Source organism: Strix uralensis, chromosome 28 (assembly GCF_047716275.1).
Source record: "Strix uralensis isolate ZFMK-TIS-50842 chromosome 28, bStrUra1, whole genome shotgun sequence".
NCBI lineage: Eukaryota > Metazoa > Chordata > Aves > Strigiformes > Strigidae > Strix > Strix uralensis.
Window position 1 is genome coordinate 1,853,990 of NC_133999.1, and position 25,130 is coordinate 1,879,119.

Genomic DNA, 25,130 nt, shown 5'->3' on the forward strand with positions numbered 1-25,130 from the left:
AAATGTAGGCACAGGACTGCCAGAGTTGAAAGAGAGTGTCTTCTTCTGGACTGATTGCTTCCAGCAGTACATGCTAACCTCTCAGAGTCGGTGTTTTCCTCCTCCCGCCACAGTTTGCTTCAGGGCTCAGCCTTAGCTGGGGGAATGAAATAGCAAGACTTCAATAGCCCCGACCAAAGGAACAGGAAAACAGCACAGGAGTTGTGTCATTCTCTTCTACAGATTTTTCAAGGCTTCATTAAAGGGGTATAAAGCTGTAAGGACACTTTCATCAAAGCTGAATAGTAAAGACAACACTTAAATACCCAAGATGAAAGGAACATTTCCAGGACAAGAAAAAGGAAGAAACCTTTACTGAGACGGGGAGGTAGAGGGCAGCAGAGAGGTACCAGCAATCCTAAATTTTGGCTACTTGCCAAAATATAAACCTTTGGAAAGTCTCTTCATCATTAGCTTACATAGATTTACTACTACTACATTCAAAATATTGTAGTTGCCATGAAACACTGAAATCTTCAAGCAGATGGACGCTTAGAAATGAAGCTGTCAAGCAAAAAGCAGCAAAGTACCAAGCTTAATAGACAAAGGGCTCACAGAAAAAAAGAAAAAAAATAAAGGGGAAAAGATAATATTCCAAGTAGGTTTTCTCTCCTCTGAAGAACACAAGCTAATCTTTCCAACTATTCAAAGCGCACATTACCTCTAGCACTCATTTTCCTGCTCTACAACCAGTAACAGCATATTCTTGGCTGGAGCTTGCAAAGCAGAAAGAAGTTACTGTGGAGGTTTGAGCTCACTGACAATAAAATGGGACATGTTTAGGACATTCTGAAATGTTTCAATTTGTCTCTAAGAAATGACAATGTGTTAGCAGCGCATGTTTCCTATCTGCAATGGTAAAATCTGTTTCCAGAAAAGGTTTTAACAGTCCTTTTTTAACAACAGTGACTGACTTGACCCCAGTAAACAGTCTGCTCCTCATTAACATGGACACTTAAAAGAGCAATTCCAGTATCGGTTCATGACATAAGGTTGGGTGCAGCCGTGGAGCAGACTCGTACTCGATGGTCACAACGGCTCTTGGTAACACACCATCGTGGTTCATGTGTTATTGATCAACTACTTCCAACTTCAAAGCATTTGGCAGATTTTTGTTTCTAGCTGCATATTATGACAGGTCCTGTTCTGAGTTCTTTTTAAGGGATTCTAAATCCAATTCCACCCAATGATTCAGAGCTCTGTTGCTTATTCAGAGGTTTTGTAGATGTTTTATGAAATCTAAAATGATCCCTAGTCATCAGAAAGCATGCACTAGTACACAAGGCATTGAAGTTTTTTCATCAAGCAAAGAATATACTACAGACAGATATTTAAATGACTGCATAGCCTACAGTAGTAGTTTCTGACATTTTCAAGTGACAGCAAGTGCTACAGGCAGTCAAAGCACAATTACGTATTTGACAATTATGTCATCACGGTTAAGCAGCTTGGTTATTTTTGCAAGCCTTTGAGAGGAAGTTGCAGAGCAGAGGTCACAGTTTATGAAATTCATTGACAGCAGTAATCCATCTAAAAAAACCTTAAATCACATGCAATTAAATCATTCTTTAAATGGAGAAAAGCAGAACAACGCTCTTTCAGCGAACGCTTCTGTAATTCACTGCCAAGGCCAAGTGCTCTCATCTTCCCACTTTTCCTGGTCTACGGAACCATGCGACCATCCTCCAGAACCTTGGTTTTGTACCTTGAAGGTCCATTCCTGAACCTTTCTACTTGCCAGTGAGGAGGCAGCTGTCACACTGCTGTGCCTGACTGGACACAACAGTGATTTCAAGAGGTCAGACAGCAGCACTGTTAACGTTCTCAATTATTTCATTAAAACTACATGAAAAATCTTCACTGTGTTGGTTAGACTCTCTTTGTATTCTGAGCAACAGAGCCACCAACAAATTCAATTCTGGGTTTTTTCCTGCCAAGTTATCTCATTCGACAGCTACTGGAAGATACAGAGTCAGTCACAGACAGGCACTGTGAAGAATATCATCCTGAGGCAGTATAGAAAGAGTACAGAAGCACAACCGAGTTCTCAAGTGGTGAAGCCACAGACCAGAGTCCTTCTACCCAAAAGTTTCCATCGTTAACAGCGCTGTAGGCAGGAACGCTTCTGCCAAACTGCCTGAAATTTGAACAGCTATCAGAATTAACACAGTTCACATCTTGGTGGGCACGTGCATGGCCTCAGATGTTCCCTGAGGACAAGACTCATCTATTTTCTGTCCTGCAGTCTTGCAAGCACAGCCTTGAGCACAGAGAGAATTAACCCCTTGGAGTATGTCTGGTGTATTCACATTGCTACCAAGTAGGCTCACACAGGCTGTTGGGGGACAATCGGACAAATGGAAGAGGAACAGAATGCAAACTATACATTCAACTGCTCAGCAGGCTATATACACTGTGCTCAGAATGCTACAGACATACCCAGTGACTCATTCTAAAATGATTTGGCCAAAAGTGGCAAAGGTCCAGATCAATGCAGCTCATATGATGGCTCCCAACAAGGTCAGCTGTTCCCAAGGCACTGAGCTAAAGCTGGTAATTCCCATGGGCAACACGTCTGATGACTACAAATCCAAGCTACCACACTCATTCAGCTGACCTAGCAAGGAAAGAAGAGATACCCAATTCCCTTCACCTCTATAATCCCATTTAAGCATGTGTTGGATACTGCAAACATACAGTCTTCTCCTGCAGTCAAGACAGAAAATTCTAATTTTATGGATTGCAGAAGAACTCTGGGAACAAGCAAATTAGTAGGAACATGGTTTGGAATGTTCTAAATAAAAACATTGGTGACATGGTGGAGGAGCTCCAGGAATTATCTTTGACAGTAAATCAATATTGGCTGTTAATTCAAAGCATGGCGTTTATGTGTTCTTACATGTTTATTTAGAAAATGAAGGTCAGTGTTTACCCAAAAGATACCCTGTTTTTTACAAAAAGCATTAAATTAGATTTGTGGGACTAATTAAGCATAAGATGACTTCTTTTTGGTCCCTTTACACTGCACTCTAGCCTTTGGTATCTTACTGTCAACATTGAGACATAACTCAGAAATCCAGACCCACCTTGCAATCAACTACTTACGGAAGTAATGTGGAATAGATTTAATTCTGCGTGTATGTAAATGCAAGATCAATCATCTTCAGGTAAAGTAGCACTATTGTGCCAATTATATAAAGTATAATTAACCACAGAGGATCACTGTCTTCACAGCATTTTGTAAATAAAGTTTTACTTTTCATCTGGCAAACCTCTTGTGGTTAACCCAACTGTTATTACAAACCTCCTTGCAAATACGTTTAGATTATCTGATCTGTAGTAGTCTGCAGCACACGTACACCAGAGTCCACAGAAGGAACAAAAATAGAGATGCAAATCTCTGCAAGTTCAGCAGTTTGTTTGCAAATCAGGTATAAAGTTAAGAGTCTACTGCGCTATTTGTTGTGTTAATCCACCAATCCCCGAGCATCTGACTTTAGATAATAGTTTGCTAAAACATTAAAATACACACTAGCAGACAGAGTAACAATAATCAGTCTCTTAAAAAACCCAACAAAACACAGGTATGGCGCTATCCACGCATCAGTTCTGTAGTATAACATCCACAACTCAGTTTTAAGAACATTTGAGTTTGGCCGAATACTTTCTCTCATATATATTCTAAAATCACACAATTGCCAAGGCAATTGTGACAGCAAGGAACATTAAAGTAATCATTTCTTTTACTAAGCATGGTGATCAGAGCCACTAAAACCACAGTATTTTGTTACTACTTAAAAAGCCAGGCAATACTAGTTTAAATTCCTCAGAGGTTCCAGCTCTTCAATTTATTTACATGAAGTATTTGCCCCCCTTCAGATTTGTCTTTCCATTCTCTATTCCTGTCAAATCAAAAGCCAGTTTCTATTTACTATTTATTGTGAAAGATACACCTTACCAGTTGAATTCCAGCATTACTAACCAGAAGTCACCTGTCAAGTTTTCACATGGACATGGCATTTTTATACTTCATAATTGAGCTTTAAAAAGCTCCAGAAATCCTTATTTTGAGTAATTATAGAAAACAAAACCAAATCTTCCACAAATTATTTATTTCATTTGTTTGCAGTGCAAATTAAAATGTACCAGAAAAGGTAAGGCAAGAAATACAGGAAAGTGGTCTAATTGAGGTATACGTTTTGAATAGTACTTTTTTTAATTTTTAAATTAAAAAGAGGGGATTACTTCAAGACCTCTTTATAGTGGTAATGGCCACTTCCATGAATTCAGAACTTGAAGACAAAAAATAATGATGTCAGAATCAAAGCCCATGCTTATTCCCCAATGAGCTAGATGTTACAAAAACAAACAAAAAACCCCCAAATCCTCCCTAATCAACCAGACAAGACCAGGCAATATCTAACTATAAGAAGCAAATAAAACCAACAGATAGGCAAGTGGCTGTTTCCCTAAACAGACATTCCCCTAGCAAGGCAGAGATTTTACTTTTAATATATGCACTCTGTACTTGATTGACTGTTTTCTGTGCCACCTTCCGACTGTAATTTGTCACCTATGAATGTGCCCTCTTCACCTTCCCTCAGCCCTTCTTCCCCTCAGTGCCTCCCTCAGCGGGTGCTGGGCTGCTCGCCCAGGGACGTCCCAGCAGCCCTGGTCAGGGCTCCTCCCGCAGCCAGCTGGGCCCTCCCTCATCCAGCGCAACCATTTACCCCAGGGGTCAAGTCTGCCTGCTCCCCAGTCTCGTCAGGAGGACCTAAAGGGCACGCTCTGCATTTCTGGAGACTGGGGGAGGGCAAGAAATACAGCACCAGAGCTCCTCAGAAACTGTTCTGTGGCTTCCAGCGTAGCCTGTTGCAAATGATTCTCATAACTTCCCTTTGCTCGTGAGTGAGTGCAGGCTCCGAGGCCCAGCACTGCAAGGCTAACTGGTTTTCACCATATATATAATAAAAAAGCTTATAACATTCTCAGTCATAACTTTAGCAGGATTTAAAAAAAAAAAAAAGTAAATAGGACCAAGAAGTCACATGCTGCAGATGTAATTTAGGAGAGGCTATTTTTATACTTTAATTTTAATGCAATTTAACATATTAAACTAAAAATGGCTCCTTTGAGATGCACTGCAACGTTCCAACTTTAACAGCTTCTCAAGTCTGAATGATAATGCATTGAAGCTTAGCTGCGTGCCAATATTTTATTATTTAAAAAGTCATTCTCATTTAGGTTTTGATCCATTTTATGTTCCTTGACACAGATTAAGTTATTACAAAATTAATGAAAATTGTCTGCACGACAGCCGATTTTTCCTTTAGCCCTGCAAATATAATTATCCACCCACAGAAAGAGGAAAAATGAAGAGAGGGTCTCTATTACTGACAGATACTGCCCTACATTTTTAACACAGGGAAAAGAACCTGCTGTCAAACATGCAAATAATTTCCAAGTAAGCGCTTTCCCAAGGGACCATGTTTACAACAGATAAAGTAGTAATTGGGAATGCGGCAACTTTTGTTTTTATATTAGCAGGAAACAAGGCAGCATCAAAGCAAATCTCTGGTGAGGCTGCAACGCGCAAAGTCAAGTCTGTGGCAATTTTCCCTGCCAATCAAAGGATTTCCTCTGGATTTCACAAGCTTTGTAAGCCAGACCTCCTCATGAGTAGATCAGTGCTCCTCCCTTGAGAAAGGCAAACTAATATCCTTCGGTTTTAGTGTGAAAAAGACAAAGAGAACTATGACAAGGACAGACATCACATACAACTAATAAAGTATGAGAGAGTAGCGTTTATTAGAAAAAGAAGGAAAGTCATTTAGCTGACCATTTGGCTTTCTTTTATATTTTAGCAATTGGAAAAACCCAGCTTCACCTCTCAGAAACCACTATCAACAGTGGGACTAACAAGGCAGTCAAAAGACATGACTGGATCCTGTAAAGGCATGTAATTCCCATTAAAATGTCAGTACACCACATTTGACTGTTACCAGCACACAGGCCTTGGTATCAGTTAGAAACATTTAACAAATGCATTCACTAGATTATCTTCACCTCACAGGAAACCAAATCCTGTAGTCTTAGTCTTGTGCATTCGGGTCACAAACAAGACTTCAAGAGATTCCCTTCCCTAAAGCATCATCAGACTTGACACCACCGTTCTGAAGAGAGAGGGGCTCTCACAGAGGTGAAGTTGGAAGGGGGATCCACAACACCTGACCTGCAAGAACAACAGAAAGTCTCCTGCTCATTCATTAAACAGAGAAAAATAAGAGTTAAATGGATGGGTCTGTACAACGTTTTGGCATCTGGGAATGCTGAAGTCTAGGGGCAGTTGGAGGATCACAGGGATACCTTCCAGACAGAAAACCCACTGCACATCCAGTGCCTGCATAGTTAAGCATAAAGACTTCTGAAGTGACTTGGTTTGGAAAGTAACGTATTTAAAGAAAATTGTAATGTTCTACGGGTTCTACTTTTTTAAATTTTACTTTGTTTTGTTTTTTAGCAAGTGATATCCACAGATGCAGAACTGTTTGGTGATTTAAGGCTATTTAATAAAATTCTGAAACAAAACTATTATAAAAATATGTGATCTGGACAACTAATAAACAGCCTAAAACTTTTCAGATTATTATCCTTCCTGGAACATGTCAGCTTGTACAGACATCTGAAATGAAACTAGTTCAGAGCAAAACCTACAAAACAAATCAATCAATGCCCATCACAGCACTGGAAAAGATATGGGCACCTGCTCCCTTGCCAGTACCTTCTAATCACAGACATATTCCTGAAGTCCACACGACAGCCAACTGATCATCGCGCGTGCTACTCACACCAATCAGCTCTAAAGCCGTTGTCCAAGAGATCAAATGATTTCAATAATAACACTTTAGTGAGTTATAGTCTTCCTTTTTTTTCCCCCATCTCACAAACACCGAAATCCTTCCCCAAAAGCTTAAGCTGAAAAACAAAGTTGAGCGCTTGAAATGAGGATTGTGCAGAGTCACAGGAATTATGCTAATCAGAAAAAGGTTGATCAGAAATTGAACCCCTGCTTCTGGATAAGACGTTAATGCCTTAACCAAAGTATCCATACTCCTGACTTGCTAGTCTTTAGTTAGTACTGTTTTCTTTCCATCTTACTCTCTTTAGCCTCTGGCCTATCACACTCTATTTACGACACCAGATATATCACAGCTCCCAGCAGACAAGATGAGTTCAGCCTTTAATCTAGCTGCTTTCTAGGCAGAACGCCTACATGAACTCCAATGTCATTTAGAATTGCTCAGATGTCTCCAATGTTGGTGAAGTCCATTTGTGATGATAATACCATTAAACAGTTGTCAAGACAGATTTGAGAGAAGACAGCAGTTTAAGGTTCTAAAAAGTGTTTTTCAGCCTTTTATGAAAAACTAGGGAATCCGTAAGACAAAGATATTCTTTTGAAGTTTCTTTTAAAAATGCAGACATTGAGACATGACATTCATACTTCTGATAAGCAATAATTTATTAGTTCACAGCATTACTAAGAATTTCTCAAACTTTGTAAAAGCCAGCACTGTTTTGTATTTTTTATCTCTCATGACCAGACTGATACAAAGAACTGTCTGATAGTGACATTCATAGGTGAAAGGCATCTATTTAGGTCATCTATTCTGCTTGCCTTCAAGTGGAGAATTATTTCTGGTAAAATATTATTTATATGAGACTCTCTGGGACTAAGATAAGTCAAAGGAGAACAAAATGGGATATGTTTACCTTGACACTTCCCAACTGCAAGGCATCTCTCCAGACCAGACACAAGCGTTACACGTGCAGAGCCCCTGAGCGCGTGGCTCCAGCGGCTCTGTGGCTGAAGAACGCCTTTCGGATCAGAGCTGTCTCCAGATGCCTCCGTGCTCTCTGAAGGTGAGTACAGCTGCAGGCAGAACCACACAGGGTATTGCAAAAAAGACACCATGTTGCTGGGAGGCAGGAAGGAGAGAGCTCGTGGCGGGTTTACAGCCTTCTTCATGGCCTCACAAAGCCAACTGTAGAGATGCAGACAGCGAACGGATCTTCCTGAACACGGCCTGATGGCTGGTAGCTTCAGCACACTGCGAGTTTAACTACTGATTAAGTTTTTGTAAATCTTTTGCTAAAGGACAGTTCTAGGGAATTATTTTTAGGAAGATAAAAGTTGTAACTTGGTAGATATTTATAGATAACTCCTTTCAGAACACAGCATAAAATAAAAATTATTCTCACCTGCCTACTCAGCAGCAGCCTGAATTCTATCTAGAACAGTACCTGGGAATTCACAGTACCAACAAACAGCAAACTCCACATTCATAACACAAAACATATGAGGATACTTATATTTTCTGTATATGGTTTATAAATATACACACATATACATAATGCTTTATCAAAAATAATTAGGAAGACTCATCCACAGAGCTGCAGCAGAAAACGTCTGATCAAGATATTGATATTGCATCAGAAGAATAAGAAATTACCAGGTAGCCTCCTTACAATATCTTTGGAAATAATTCTCTCCAAAGCTCTCTGATAAAGGTGAAAACTAGGAAAACTGTTTCTGGAAGAAACACTATACATAAACAACCAAATTAAAGGTAATCACAACAGACTCAAATGAACTTGCTTTGGAAGTAGAGTGCAAGAAGATTTAGTATGTGCAACAAAACCAAAGTCATGCTATAAACTCAGATGAAAGAATTAAAAATATGTATGCAAAAATGCAAAATGAGGTGCAGGAAGTCAAAGAAAATATTCTATCTGCTTTAGTCTTGCTGAGTTAATTATGGAAAAACAGAAGATGCAAATCTCATTGATAACTCAGCAACCCAGTAAAACAAGGAAATTACATTCAGGCTCTTTCCTTCCCAGCTCCAAAACTTAAAACAGTATCAAGTACTGAATAACAACTGACTAATATAGTTTTGTAATAATTATAGAGCAGTTGATAAGCATGTTGGCATATACAGAAATATGTTTGCCAAAAATGTAATATAAAGAAACTCTCTGCAATTTTGTGGTAATGGTCAATGCTGAGAATACTGAGGCAGGCAGTCACCTTGGTTTTAAGTGGATTTTTTTGAAAAACAACTGCCATTTTTAGAGAAACAGGTAGGAATATGACAAAATCTAGGTGCCCAGGTGAAAGACCTTAAGGTTGGAATTACTATTAATAAAGACAAGAAATGCAACTTATCCAACATAATTTACAAATGCTGTGACATTTGAACAGCAGGGAACCTTGCTTTTTTGCTATTCTATATTCTAGTCATGTGAAAAACCACTGAAATACTATTTCACGGGGCAGTTTAATTCCACAATTTAAAATTAGGAAAAACTATTAATAACAAGCAGTTACTATGTAATTTTACATAAGAGAAGAGGTATCTGCAAAATAATCACGTCTCAAAGAAATCTCAGAATAATAATCAGCAGAAAACCTGTTCATGCAATGTGTGTAACAGAGGTTTTGTAGCACTCAAGAAATCTCCCTGAGAAAAGCTGGGAGCGTAACCCAAGCTCTCCTGAAAGGTTTTAGTAAACCAGGGCAACACTGGGATTTCATGGAGTAGAGGACAGAGAGGGTATTCTACGATATCCAGCAAGATTATAATCTAGGTCACATGTAAAACCATAAATAGCCCCTTTTGTCTACAGAATATTTAAAGCCATCATTGCAGGCCCTGTTGATGCATGTTATGGGGTGGTTTATGACTTGATTACATGCAGCTGACTATGAATTCCATCTATTATTCCCTGTTAGCTGGATTTCCTCTGCAGCTAATTGGAAGCCAGAGAGCTCTGCCTATGGGAAAGCCAGCAGCTATTGCAGCCTGCCTCCACTAGAATTTGTCTTTTGGAAGTGTAACAAGGCAATTTTTAAAAGATGCAAATAAATGGAGAGGGGAAAGAGGAGGAGAGTCCACCAAGCAATGAGACAGTCCAGGTTATTAACTAGCATGAGATGAGAGGCAGGAGGTGGTACTACTCAAACATCCACACCTTCGCTCATTAGTCACTGCTGCGACACACAACTAAAACACAATACCAGCAACTGTTCTTTATCTGGCAAAGTGTGATGCAGGCCAGGAGCAATTCACAGGCTATAAGAAATTGATTCTTTTTTATTCTCTTGTGTATTACAAGTACAGGTCTACAAGAACACAGTGGTGTTTTTTCCTGTTTCCCCCTTCTAGAACAGATGAGCAACGTGCCCAGCGTCCCCTTCCACTATAAATGACTATTGCTTTTACTTGACACTTGCTTTCCATTTTCCCATCAATGTCTAACCCAGGGAACATACTCCTGAGCCTCCCCTCTGAATGCCACGTGGAATACGCTGCCACAAGTGTTTCATGAGTTTCCTTCCATAAAATAAATGCAAACAAAAAAAACCCCCACCCCAGAACACAAGCGAATACCTGCTGAAATACGCCCCCGCCCCTTCATTTCTGCTGTGCTCAAGACAAAGGCCAAGTCAAGTAGTTTACAGGAGTCTGCTGCAAGAGTAATGGTGGAAGAAAGAAACCAAGTAAGAGAACAGCACGTGCCCTTTCAGTGTTTCATTCATTTAGCAGCTTCCTAGCTTGTTCCAGTGTGGAAGAAAATACATTTGTTTATAAATGTAAGGATTTGCTGCTTAGTATTCTATGAAAATTTAGGACTGACCTAACAAGCGTACAGCTTGCCCCAACCACTGCAGCATCAGATTCATTCTCTGTATCCTTACAACACTAATAAATAAGGGACAACAACAGAGGAAAAGCCAAGGCACAAATAATTCATTTCACTTTCTGAAAGTTCAGTCTAGACCACTGCTATCTATTACAGAAAGACAAACCACAAAGGGTGATCAAGAGCTCTGGGCAGCCCATTAAAGGCAGTCTAAGGTCTTACTCACTGGCTGAGCCTATCAACCAGAAAAGCCACATCAGACCAGATCTAGATGTGCTGAGCTTTGGGTCACAGGGAGGCAATCTGCTAAGAGCAAGCTAAATGGGATTTCAGTTTAAATGCTGATTATGATATGCGACGAAGCAGATTGTGCATTCTCACATTAGCATCTCAGTTATCACTTCAAGCATGGAAAGCAGACATAGAATTAGGGGTGGGGAATACTGATTATAAACTCAAGAGTTTCTTACTGTAGCAGACACGCTAAGTTCAACTTACATGAACAGCCTGTGAGAAGGAATACTACAAGTAGGACAATTACAACACCTGGATTTATTTACTCATCTTACACAAAGGGAAGGGTGTCACAGGTGTTTTAAAAACGTGATTTGATGATTTCTATAGGCACTACACAGAATAATGAAATAATAAAGCGCGTCGGCAATTTCTACTGCACCCCAGAACAGGGACAAGGAACTGCAACATGTAACATCCCTTTCGAGGCACACATCACTATCAAAAGTAAAAATAATAGCTGCGTTTTATTGCTACGATACATGTGGTATCAGATGCTTGAGAAGAATTTCATGAACTGTTTTTACTCAACCACTGAGACAGCATTTTAAATAGCCGTGAAGAGGGTTTCTCCTACTGCTGTCCACAATTCTAGGAGATTTAAAGTAAGCAGAAGTGCAAAGAACATCATCTTGGGCTTAAAACAAGTTCTGTGCTTGTTCCTAGGAAGGGTGGTTATTTTATTGAAATAGATTTTATTGCTTCATCCTCATTCCCTATCTAACTGCTGTCTCTTTTCAAAGTCAGATCCAACTTAATGCCAGAGAGGCAAGGGAAAAGAAAATCTTCAGCCTAAACCAAGAGAAGATCACTAGCAGACAAACAAAAAAGCAGCTAACAAATCATGAAACAATGTTTCCACCTGGAGGTTTTTAGACATCAACTACATTTTGTTGAAAATACTGGAAATTTCGAAGTCGTAGATGCTACTAGGAACTCCATGAAGTAAGCGTGGTGTGTGAACATGACACATCTTGCAATAGTTAATAAAATATTTCACAAAGCTTGGTTAAATAAGAAAAAATATTGATAATATATGTTGAAGCATTTTGAAAGATAGCATAACATTTTCAATTCATTCACAGAAAAAAAAAAAAAAAAAAATCACACTCACTAGCCCAATTTGAAGTTTTTTCAAGAATGCACTTTAGCATTACTAAGCTAAAATAATGATATAAAAATGGAAGCAAACTGCCCTCAGCTGTGGCAGATCTCATTGTAACAAACTATTGTTTATAATCTATAAAAGTTATTTATTCCACATGCACTTGACTCCCCTTTATTAAGTGATCCTTTTCGCTTGCATTGTCTTATTAGAGATACCTACTTTAAGAGGTAGGAAGTTCCTCCTAAGTAGCCGCGTGCCAGTACAGTAACATACTTGTGTGGCAAAGGCATTTTTTCTCTCCCTTTTACCCTCCAACATAACCGCAGAAAAGAATAATCAACTGCGGAAAGACCTGAATAGTTCAATGGGCATAAAAGAGGTACTGGCAATAAATTAGAATATTGCAGCCCTCTTTATGGGTTTCAGCCATTGCTTCCCAGCTGATACCATACATGAATTTTAAGCAGCCTGCTGGGTCAGCTCTTGAGAAGCGCTACAAGCCATTACCATGCATCATCATCAGCTCGGTCTTAATAGCGAGCCTTCACCACAAAGAAATACAGCTTACTCACAGGACACAGAGTCCAAATCAGAACAGGTATCACTAAATTACTCTAGCAACAGTGGAGCTTTTTGCTCTCCCAAAGTTACAGACCTCTTTTCAGGTGGAATGCCTCTTACACAGGTCCCTATGCAATGATCAGCCCCATCGAAAGTCATCAGAAGCCAACTCAGAGCACAGGGTCACCTTTTTATTTAATCTAAGCTTATTCCTACATGTCTCATTTTGGGATGAGTCAAAAGTCACTGCTTCCCTGTTTTTGTTCTGCGTGACATGGCACAAAGACCCACAGGGCAGCCAACTGTAGTCCTGTGTGTACAAGCCAGTTTTGGACACATGACATGTCGCTCTGTGACTGGCCAGCCTAAAAAAAAAAAACAAACCACAAGAACAACAGCAACAAAAAGCAAGAACATGCAGTTGTTTACTTCCAAACGTATTGCCTGCTGAGAAAATGAAGCAATCACTCCCGCACCTCCATAACAACTCCAGGATTAGTGAAGTTCCTTCCTGTCTACCCAGTATGAAAAATATCTTGAACCACTATAAAACATTTTATACCTGTGATAAAGCTTTTTAAATATAGATCTTCTAAAAGGTTTAAAAAAACCAAACCAACCTGAAAACTCCTTTGTGTGAGCTGTTAGAATTTTGTGGGGTTTTACTGTGTGTACTTGCAAAGAACGCAAGGGTTAAAAATATGAACCAAAATTAGAGGTGAAGCGTGACAGGCTGGGATGACAGCGCTGCAGGTTGCCTGACCGTGCAGCAGGTGCCGTGCAGCTGCACCCAACGGGACCGCGGAGCAGCGGCTCTTTGTTTCCATCCTGACAGGCCCATCTCCTGCCCCTACGGGACTGAGGGGACCGTAACTACAACTGACATTCCGAGAGCACAAAAATCTCTCCAAGAACAGTTCTGTCAGGTTCTTAATGGCTATGATTTTATTCATGGGGGCCACGGGTTGGCTAACTACCACCACAGTGGGCAGCAGCAGGACTCTGAATTTAACATTTACCCTTAGTTTATCTTCCACGTGAGATAAATCTCTAAGAGAAAGAGAAACAGCAAATGGTCTAACACAATGCATTTTCAGACAAGTAATAACATTTGGTCAGAAGAAAGAAGCTCCTTCACCTTTCGCCTCTGCTACCCCTTCATCCAACTAGAAGATGCTGGAGAACATTTATAGAGAGTATTTCAGGAACAGCACTTTGAAAAAATATAGAGGTAGAACAGTTTTCTGTAACCCCACCCCCCTTTCCCCAACATTGCTCCTGCCCTTTGAAAAAATATGAAATCTCTTGAGTGCTTTTATATCTTGAAGGGGTAAAGGTGCAAAAGAGCACGGCTGTATTTCAAACACAGATGCACAAATCGGTTCACGACTGCTGGAGCTGCTCTGCTGGAAATGGTAAAACCAGCTAGAAATGTCACTTAGTTACAGGCACAACCTTACATCAAAGCAATAGGTGATGAGAGCTAAGAATACTGTGGTCACCATTTAGAATGTTTTACCAGTCTTCTCCCCTCCTACAGCAGTATTCCATCACTGCTGGACTTGTGAAGGGGTCTTGCTCTTACATTTACCACCTTTTCTGCACTTAATGTATTAATCCAAAAATCCCTCTGGTGATTAGAAGCAGCAAACTAGAGAAAAGCACTAAATAATATTGGAAACTGAAAAGCCTTAAATTATTCACAGAATTCAAACAGTTTTTGAAGTACACCGTGGCGTTTCGATAGCCATGTAATTCAGTCTGACATCACAAGCTACAGCCCTGCAATGCTAATTCAGGAGATGATTACAGCTCTAAGAGGTTGATGCAGTCAGTCTTCATTTACATGTATCTCTGGTCTGTCTTCTGAAAGGACTAAGGATCTGCTAAATCCTAAATTCAGGGGGAGCATCAGTCCACCCAGATGTGGCTAAGATAATTTCACTAATCAAACAGTAACGACTCACTACGACTCATTGGTGGTTAGCATCACTACTAACTTTTTAATTTTCACATACAACTTAGTGAAACCACGTATGCTGCAAGATCTCATGACAGCCTTTGGTGAAAAATTCAGCATGTAATGCGAGCGTGGGAATTTATTTGCTGGGACTAAGATCTATCACCACATGTTCTCCCTTTACTACTTCTAATTGCTAAACCTCAAGACCTTTGTGAGGGCATTATTACAGTTACTTAAGTCAAAAGCCCTGTCTAAAATCAGGAAGTTTCTCCACCTACTATGTACTCTTCTCCCTCCTCCAGAGAGTTTGTTTGAGGAGGTAGAAGGAAGATACAAGTGTTCCCATTCTATTTCTTTAAGACATCAAATGAAGTTTTATCTCAAAGAAACTTAACACATCACTGTCCACTCCAAGACACAGATAAAGTTCTGACGATGCAGAAGAGAAGAATTCCAATCTTCAGGGCCTCCTCCTTATACTAGGGTACATCAATGGGAATTTGCTACTCGTTTTATGAACTAGGAGGATGCCCATTGTAAGGGTAATCCTGATTTGTATTCTTGCTATTCCAACCTCTCACTAATTATTCAGAAAGGAACCATGGAGAGGTTGGCACATGATTCGTTAAATTACAGCTCTCAAGCTTCAACTGTGAAGTCATGTTTAGTGCAACACAAACCAGACAACACTACGCACTTCTTATGAAGAATTAAAGATGGAAGAATGAAAGCCCGTATTCAAGTGATTGAAACAAAGTTATCAAGCTCAACAAAAGCCAGGTACCACATAACTAACTCCCAGATTCAATCAAAACAGAGCAGGAATATTTAAATTGTAGTCTAAATTAGATCTGTAACAATCTTCATAGAAATAGGCAAGTCAAGTAGCAAAGCTATCTTTGGAAAAAATCTATTAGCTGTAATGGAATGATAATCCTCTTAGATTCATTGATGCTGACAGATTAAATACTTTAAACTCATCTTTTATTTTGTTAGCTCATTTGACACAAAATAAGCCCTACATTTTTAATATTACAGTGGGAGCAGAAGGAGTTCTGCTGGTACTGTGGCAAACTCGGTATTAATGGAATGCCTCTGGGTATTCAGTAGAACTATAAACTATGTTACCACATGACAACTGGAAAGGACTAACTTGTTTGCACTTTTAACATACTACCACTATTTATTAGAAACTAAATTAATATTACTGAATTTGCTTTCTCTTTACAAAAAGCCTAAAAAGCTGGCCTGACAACAAGAAAGAATGCATGATAAACACATTTTCCCTATAATAAAGTGTTAAATAATACAGGGTTACATACACTGCCAACCTTTTGCTCCTAGTGTCAGGCTGGCACATCTCCAATAACGGAGCAGCCTCTTCCTTTCTCCTTCAAGAAACCACCATGTTCCAGCAACAGCAAAACATTTTACAGCAGCACTTCGCAGTCCCAGATGCAACTGCCAGACTCACCAAACGTACACACAGATCCTTTGTGCTCCTCGGGAGAGTCCTAGCTACAAAACTACTTATTGTTCTAGTAACAGGGACTTCCCCAGAAATTTATTCACAAAACCTTTCTAAAAGGCCAGTTTCACACTTCTGCTGATCAAACTTAAATGTTGAGACCTGGAAAGTTTTCCTTATAAAAAAATTATTTCCTGCATAGCCCTTTGCGATAAATTTTGAGATGTTTGTATTCACTTAGAAATAAATAATATATTCCAGGCCTAGCATCATGCATTATTTCTAGCTTATTACAGGTCCCAAAAACCCCAACCTAGCAAAAATCAGAATGGATGCAGCAGGCAGTAAAATAAGACAAATCTCCAGCATCTCACCTCATGTTACTCCATCTTAGCTTAAGATAAACCAAGTTACTCAATTTTGGATCTACAGATTTGACCTGTTGATTCTGTCAGGATTCTATAGTTTATAATGGTAAATAAGAGGCTTTTACTGCTATATTTATCACTGGAATACTTGTCAGCTACTTTTTTTATAAAGGGGAAATTACTGATCATTTGCCTACTAACCATATAAGGAGGCTCAAAATCTTAAAAAAATCATAATTATCCAGGAAAAATCATTAAATTCCAGAATTAGAAAGCTATTTTAACAAATCTGTATTTTTTCCAAAATTAGTTAGCTCTGAAAACTACATGATGTGAATAACAACATTCAGAACCTTATCTGGAAGCCTTCAGTTAGGACACAGTGCTGAAGAGGAATGACACGCATTAAATACATGTACCACCTAGTGTCTCCCAGGGCGTCCACTACCTTCATTATCGATCTGCAGCACAGAGCTTTGACAGGCAAAGTGTTCCCAACTGCTACCCAACATTACTTTTTTATTCCAAACAGTGCATGTTCTTTACAGCCAAGTTAAAAGATACAAACCAAAAAGTTCCAACTGAAAACTAGCATTATTTATGTCAGCAGCAGTAAATACCTTACAATATATCATCACCAGCAAATACCTCCTGAATTGGAAGTTGAAATTAATATTTCAAAGGGTAATGGCTTACCACAGATCTTTAGCGGTTTTAAATCTGGCCTAGAACACAGCTAACCTGAAGCATCTGTCACCATAAAAGTCACAGACACATCTGTTGAACTGCAAATCAGATATGGTTTTATATGAAAGGTTGAATTCAATTAATAGAGCAAATTTGTTTTTCTGTGATGCAATTTATTATTAGGAATGGTGTAAGTGTAGAAGCAATTTTGTGAATAACTGTTCACAATTTATAAGAAATCTCCGTGTTTGCTCTTTTTATGTTCATTGTCTGCCAGGATTCAAGCAATTCAATTTCACATGCAGAAACACTCACAGAAGAAAAGTTTTAGATCCACAAAAGCACTTTCTACTGGGAAAAAAAAAAAATTAAGCATATCCAACCAGAAGACAAGTAATAACAGCACTTCCTTTAACATTTACATATGAGCAACCTGCAGTGGTATTTCAGTCTTCTGTGCAGCCAAAGAGCACTAAAACATGCACAGAACAAAATCCAGAATATTTTGGTTTACCCTTCTACAAATGAAACTCTCATCAACAAGGAGCAGACCTTTTCAAAAAGCTTTTTGACAGTCAACACAAGTTAAGACATAACAGCATGTTAAATGTTGTTTTAATTCTCCACTCAGCATAAAGGCAAAAACCAGGTCTCCTGGAAAAAGTCAGAAGCAATTTTTTTTAGTTTTCTTACTGTTGTTCCTATTGCGTCTTTAAAACAGGCATGGATATGAAGAAACAAAAAAAAGCTCAGCCACCCTATTTCCACTCATTTTGATTACATTTCTTGTGTTTAGACATATTTACTAAGCTTTATCCACAGATCCATTATGCTGTTTTACTACAGCGTTTCAAGTGTTGGAGCGTCTGTTGGACCTTCAAAGTCGAGAAGCCATTTACAATTTCACCCCAACCCTGGCTGTACAGGTCCTACCCAGGGGGCAAGAAAAGTTCACCACCACAACAGAGCCCCTTCCTATGAGGTTACAGGTCAGCACTGGGGCTGGGACCAAACTGCAGGAACATCCAAGTCCCAACCAAGCCTTCAACATCTCAGTTCCCTAGTCATGACGGCCACAGAACCGGGAAGGACTGGAACTGTGCAGCCCAGACAGTACAGAAATCTGGTCCGTAGCATTCACAGAGCAGATGCTGCAGCTTCGTCATCGCTACCTTGCAAAGTTGCCTGGTATGTGTCTCAAAGGCAGAGCCTCTACTAAAAATTCTTTTCTGGGAAACAGCAGACCCAGAGCATATATCTGGCATTTCAACTGAGCCACCTCACAGGCCAGCTCCCCCTCAGATGGCAACCCCGTCGCAGCCAGCGTCAGTTGGATGCAAAGTGACTAATTAACTTAGGGCTTCCCATTTTGCATTGCTTCTCCTTTGGAACTGTCCGGATCCTGGCTGCTTCTCCCCTCCATGGCTTGTAGTAGTTTGTGGCTTTTAGAAACTCCTCGGAACACTGTTATCTAGAAATTAAGGTCATTGGCTGCTGGTATTTTTCTCTTCCCCTGACACATTAAAGCAGAGGTTTCCAGCAAGATCTTCACAGTAAGACTATCCAACACATATGGTAATTTTTTTTTTTTTTAGCAAAGTATAGAAAGACTAGGATAGCTATATGCTGAAATTACGTTTATGATGCATGCATGTAATCTCACATACATATTCTTGTCTGAGAAACCATGTTAATTTGCCATTGTTCAACCTCAATACAGACACAGTATTGCACAAAGAATACCTTGTATAAGCAAATTAATTAGATACCACCTATTCATCCCCTTCAATAATCCAAAAGCAAGCTAATTGCTAAGTAAATTCAAACCATGCTAAGCTTCCTAAAGGAAATATTTTTAACCTAATGGAAATAAATGAACTCCGTGCATCAGGGCTTCATTGAGGTCTGTAACTTTTTAAAATTCAAAAAAGAAACAGGGAAAAACCAGACAAAAATACCTACATCAGTAGTCAGCAGAATATTCATTAGGGAACACCACGTTTAAGTGTAATTGCCCTCCAACATCCCCTGCATGAAAGTTCCTATAAAGCATATGGCACTAAACAGTATCAGGCAAGTAACTGGACTCCACTGACCAAGAGCCTGCAATAACAGTTTCATTATTAACATTTCTGAATGGTGTTAAAAAAGGCCACAAAAGCATGGGTGGGGAGGGGAAGATGGATGAAAACGACACTGATCACAATTACGCAGGTAATTGCCAAGGTTCAGATTACTTAGGCTCGTACATACTGTTAGCATCTTTAATACCTACCTGCAAGATGCTCTAAAATGTGGTTTATTGACCTCTAATGAGATATGATGGAGCATAAAAAATTTCACACGCACAAATACTCATGTCTAAGCTAAGGCCACATGATACAACATGACTATTAAAGTTCTTTGGAAATATAAATAGAAAATGAAACATTTTTCTATTTTATACAAATGAATCTGACCATCTGCTTCACTGCAACAGCAGCAGCATCTAAAAACAACTGAAACAGCAGCCTCTGGTGTTAAAATTCTGTTCTTTTTCTCAGACTCCACCTTTCACCAGAACGCAGAACTAAAAATACAGAAAAGATACATCAAGTGGCCCTGAGGAATGCTTTGCACCATAAGTAATTTTCCATCTTAGCATATATCATACTATTTGTGTTTGCCTTCTGTAATTCACTGTGAAAATATCATCAGATTAGCTTCTGTTCTGCCCTAGTGAAAACTCATCTTGATACAAAGTCCTCTTACTGTATGAGGATGGAAAATTTTTTTCACAGCATGGAAAGCTCATTTCACCCCTGTACAGATCAAGCTTTATTCTCTACATCTGAAGAGACAGACACTACCCATCTCTTGAGCACATATATGAACAAGCACATGTGGACAAGGACAAGCCAAGAAAACCCACCCCTGCAATACACTACCTTAAAGGGCACAATTATCCTGTCTTTCCAAAAATGCACTATTTTCACAGGGATGCATGCATCAGAAAAAGTGCCTGATGGAGGCTGTGCACACCTCACTTCCAGGACAGGACCATATGTATAGCTCTTCAGGTTTCTGGTTGAGTAATGCAAGGAAAACTTACTGCCACTCTGATCTGTAGCATTCCAGAAATCCATAGCGTGCTCGTGCAAAGCAGTAATATACTCAAATATTATCAGAGTGCAAAGGATTAGTGTTCTGTAACATACAAAACTCAAGCATATTCATGTCCAAAGTCAGTCTTACATGCAACAACAATGTTGAGACTTTCCCACTCTTTCTGAATTATCTCACAAACTCTGCTACAACAAATTACAGAGACAGTAGTAAATGCAGAAGAAATTCAGGACTAACTAGAAGCCTTAAGAAAACTTGACTTAAAAAAACCACACACACAGGTACTCTAGGAGTTCCGAAACATGACCACCTCTGCATCATCCATGCAGTTTTGAAATACTGCTCTTTCGAGTCCCCAAACTTCCTACAGTTTTAGAGAAATGAATTACTCTTCTCTCGAAACCTTAGTTTCTCTACCTGTGAAAACAGAAACAATGCTATACCACACGCAAACTGGGCCTGCATGACTGTGAAGATCTGAGAAAGGTAACTATTTAATAAACAAACCCACGAGTAAAGGAAGTTCATTTTCTGAGCAGTTACAAAGTTAAATAATATAAACATTGACAGAAAAACCCACATAAGACACTACACACAACAGGGTGAGTGGAAGGATGGTTCAAAGCAGAGCACGCAGTTTTTTATTTTAATGAATGCTTTGTCCTAACGAAACAAAAATACAACATTATCTGAGTAGAGTGATTTGAACAAAGTCATACAAGAGATTCCTACAGCACCCGTGTCTTGCCTTTACTTTTGTTTACTCCTGTATCGCAGGAGTGATAATATTTCAAGTCTACACCTAGCTGAGATATTAATAAGATGCATACTTCAAGATCAAATAAATCAATATGCTGACACGGTGTGTATTCAGTTGGGGCTGGTGTGTCAGAAACATTTCAAATAGTAAACTGTTGAATGTACTTACAAATAATCAAACAGCTTTACTCTCAGCAGGGTATGAAGAACAGAGAGAACTTGAGACAGTCTAATAAAGCAACAGAAATAATATACTTCCTTTTGGATGTAGAAATCAGGACACCTAAAAGACCTCCCTACTCTGCTAATGCAGTGTAAACTGAAGCAGAGCTGGCTGCAGCAAATCAACAGCAGCCCTCCAATAAAGCATCAGTGATAGCTCTTACACCACTCTAAGCTGGTGACAATGAAGCACTTTTCAAATATGGACAGAATCCTCAGATACACAAATGAAATTCTAGCCCACTTATAATGAAATAATGGAGGCTCATCTAATTTGCACAAAGACATTATTAAATGCAAGACAAAAGGTACAATCAGGATACAAATAACTTGCATACCAGTCCTGCCTTCACCACTAGATTTACTTCAGTATCAATAGAACTTGTTATTTTTACCTTTCTAAACCAAGAATTATTTCTCCAAGAGCTCTGCTGTCCAGAGACTGGTTTGTCTTCTTGGTTCCTAGACGCAGAAAATACTTTAAATATGCAGCTCTCTGGACTGCATGTTATTGGTGCTTTTTTTTTTGTTAAAAAACAATTTTTAAAAAACAAAAAAAATCCAAAAATTTTCAGACTGGAAGGAGATACTTGCTTCAACAGCTTACTGTCCACAGACCCACCCGTATTCCATCAGATAGCTTAGCAGAACATTTTATCATAATAAAATCAGTAGCAATATGCAGTGGCTACCAGGCTGTACAGTAAGTACCATACTACTGGAAAAGGAAAATCCCTAAACAATGCTTATTTAGAACAAAATGTACTCAGATCTACGAACACCATGTAACACATAGCTTTAGGCGTTAATATCAAGACACAGAAGAATACTAATGTTCATGTTTTATAGACATCTTTATTCAGATACATGCAACCCCAAATTAGTTTAAATGTATCAGTGAGATAATAAATATTAGCGATTCTCTTCTCATTTTCAAATTACCATAGCGTCTATCCAACTCTTCCTGTAAAATAAAAGCCCAAAGCTATATATGTACATTCATTCCAATAGATTTAAAAGGCTGTGTGAAGGGTATCTACAATCGTTTCACTTTTCTTTAATCCCCGTGCAGAACAGAATCCTGGAATACAATTTGTTTCAGAGGCAGCTTTTAGACAACTTCATAAACTAAAACGGTTTGTTAACTGGGGTTAACTGCTTAAGCCAAAGCTACAAGCAAACACCATGCAACATCACAACTGAGAGACTACAGACACCAAACTGATGAAAAAAAATGCTGTTCCTCCTCAGAATAACGTCCCAAACCAATTCTGCTCCAGTCTAGAACCTGAAATGTCCTGCGTGACAAATTTTAATTAAATAGTTGAAATTTGTTTCTTAACAGCAACAGAAGAGTCATCCTGCTACGCCTGACTTGCGGTGCGAGATTTTGGAGGGTTACAGGGCCTGATCCTGACCATACTTCACACGGTGCAAGAACTGCCCTGGAGTTCTGCCAGATGTGCAAAACAAAAGCCCACATCGCTGATTTAAATACATGTGCACTCTTTAGCAGTCACAGATGTTTCTTGATTAAAGTATTTTAAAAAATCAAGAAATATTAGACTTCATTCTAGTCTCATCATTTATTTCACTGGTCTGTGAAGTGTTATTTTTTTTCAAGGAACCACCAAAAGGCCCTATTTTGTCCGTTACACAAAAGCCTCTCAGATTCCTCCTCTGCTGCAGGAGTCATCGGACTTGAAGGAGAGAGCACAGCAGATGAGGTGGCCAGATGTCCTAATCCGCTAGCTACCTGCGGCTGCCTGCCTGCACAGAGACCACAGCCGGGGAAGGATATAGCAAAGAAAATCGAAGCAGACACAATAGGCGTGCAAAGAGAGACCTCCACAGAGGGACGAGTGTCAAAACAGCGAGAGGAAGCTTTTGGGATCTACAAAGCCTGACTACTCCGTTCTGTAAAAAAAAGCCGTTTGTAACAAACATACCAGCACAGATTCTAAATACAGAAACTATGTCTTATCAACAGCAGGCACCTTCCTCCGAAAAGGGCTACACTAGATTGCCCCCCCGCCCCCTTCTTCCCAGGCACTTTCAATACTTTGAGAAGCCCAGATACACCAGCCAAGGTGTCAGGGATGCCAGACGATGAGGAGTTGTTGACATCCTTTGGCTACGTGCCCTGAAGAGATTATTTCACTCAAGTGATTTACCAGGAAAAAGTTAAATAAAAAAGGACTCCGAGCATCTCAAATACCCACCTCACAGGCACATAAAAAATACACACCCTCGAGTGTACGCACATCCAACCTCAGGCACTGGCACTGTCTGACAGGTAATTAGAGTCTCGCTGCCAGAAGGTCACGCAGCCTCCCGAACCCCACCATTTTGGGACAACCCGACTAGTCGCTGGGACTGAGGATCTTTCCCCAAGACGCTGTGACAGGATCCCCGAGGATGCCTGTGCGCTGCACAGCCTGGCGCTCTCCCTGTCAAACCACCAGCCCTGTGGTAAATTATCCCCGCTCTGAGGGGCTGAAGTACCGCTACGACCACAGTTTCCACCGCGACGCTCCCTCGCACCTTTCCCTTCCCCAGCCCCACTCCGGACCCACCGTCCTGTCTCCGCCGCCTCCCGCGGGGTTTTTTTTGGCGGGGGTGCCGCTCTCCCTCCCGTGAGGGCCCTCACGCAGACCCGGGGCGCGGGGCGGGTGCGCCCCCCCCGCCTCCCCTCAGACCGGGCAGTAACGGTGCTCCCGCCGCAAACTTGGTGCTGGGGGGCTGCCGGGGCGGGGGGCCGGGGGGTGCCCGCTTACCTCGCAGGGCAGCCGTCCAGCCGCACAGCGACAGCAGCAGCAGTAGCCGCCGCTCCGGGCGCAGGGGGCGGCTGCTCCTCGCGGCCCCTCCGCCCATGCTGTCCCCGCAACTCCCGCGCCGCTCCCCGCCGGCCGGGGCAAGGAGAAGGGACGCAAATCTCCTCTCGGTCCCTCCGGAGTCGAGCTCAAACCGGACAAATCGCCTTTTTTTGCCGCTTGGGTTTTTTGGGGGTTTTTCCCCCCCACCCTCCTCCCCGCTCTGCAGGTGCGGGGAGCGGCCCCACGCCCGGCGGGGCGAGGCGAGGCCAGGCGGGCCCGGGCAGCAGCTCCGCGGCGCCGCGGCCGCTCCGCTCCCCTCCGCGCTCCGCCGAGTGCCGAGCGGCGGCGCCCGCATCCCTAATGAGCCGCCCCTCCCCCCGCAGCCAATTAAGGCGCGCGCGGGGCGGGCTCTGGGCGCCGGGCGCTGCCGCGGCGCGAGGGCGGGAAGGGCTGAGGGGGGTCCAGGTGCGCTGGGCAGCGCCCACCCCCTCACCGCCGCCCCCTCGCGTTAGGGGGCTGCGCGGGCCATGAGGGACGACAAAAAAAAAAAAAAAAAAAAAAAATACTGTTCTAGGTCTGAGAGGAGGCTGCGGGCCCCGGCCAAGTTGGGAGCAGAAGGCGGGGCGGGACCCCGCCCCCCCACAGCTGCACCCGCGGGGGCTCTGGAGCTCCTGGAGGTCCCTCTCCCCTCCCCAAATTCACACATTTGGGCACAAACCCCTAAAAAACAAGTACAACCGTTAACAAAAACATGAGGAAAATACTACAGCAGCCACCCCCCAACCCCAAAGCAAACACATTTTGTGCCATCTTTATTAATATGGCATGGTCCTGTGATCAAAAAATCTTTTTCTTGCCAGGCGTGTCACTGTTTCACTCTCCCTTCCCCCCATCTAATTGGATATAAATATTTTTATTATATACTTGATAAGGAAGCATGACACACATCCAAGCAAATTATAACGCCAAAAAATCACCAGTTTGCTCAAGTGAAATTGCTGCTGCTCTACTCTGAATAGATCTTTATCAACAA

At 40.9% G+C, this 25,130-nt stretch overlaps 1 protein-coding gene across 4 annotated transcripts in view; it reads right to left on the bottom strand.

Moving 5' to 3' along the window:
* UNC5D (unc-5 netrin receptor D) overlaps positions 1 to 24,181 on the bottom strand; it is a 156,834-nt gene extending 132,653 nt beyond the window's left edge. For all 4 annotated transcript variants that reach the window (XM_074852200.1, XM_074852198.1, XM_074852199.1 and 1 more), the window contains exon 1: positions 24,059 to 24,181. In XM_074852200.1, coding sequence (XP_074708301.1) covers positions 24,059 to 24,155 — 97 coding nt within the window. In that variant the 5' untranslated portion in view covers positions 24,156 to 24,181. The remainder of the gene's footprint in view (positions 1 to 24,058) is intronic.
* Positions 24,182 to 25,130: the final 949 nt, after the last annotated feature.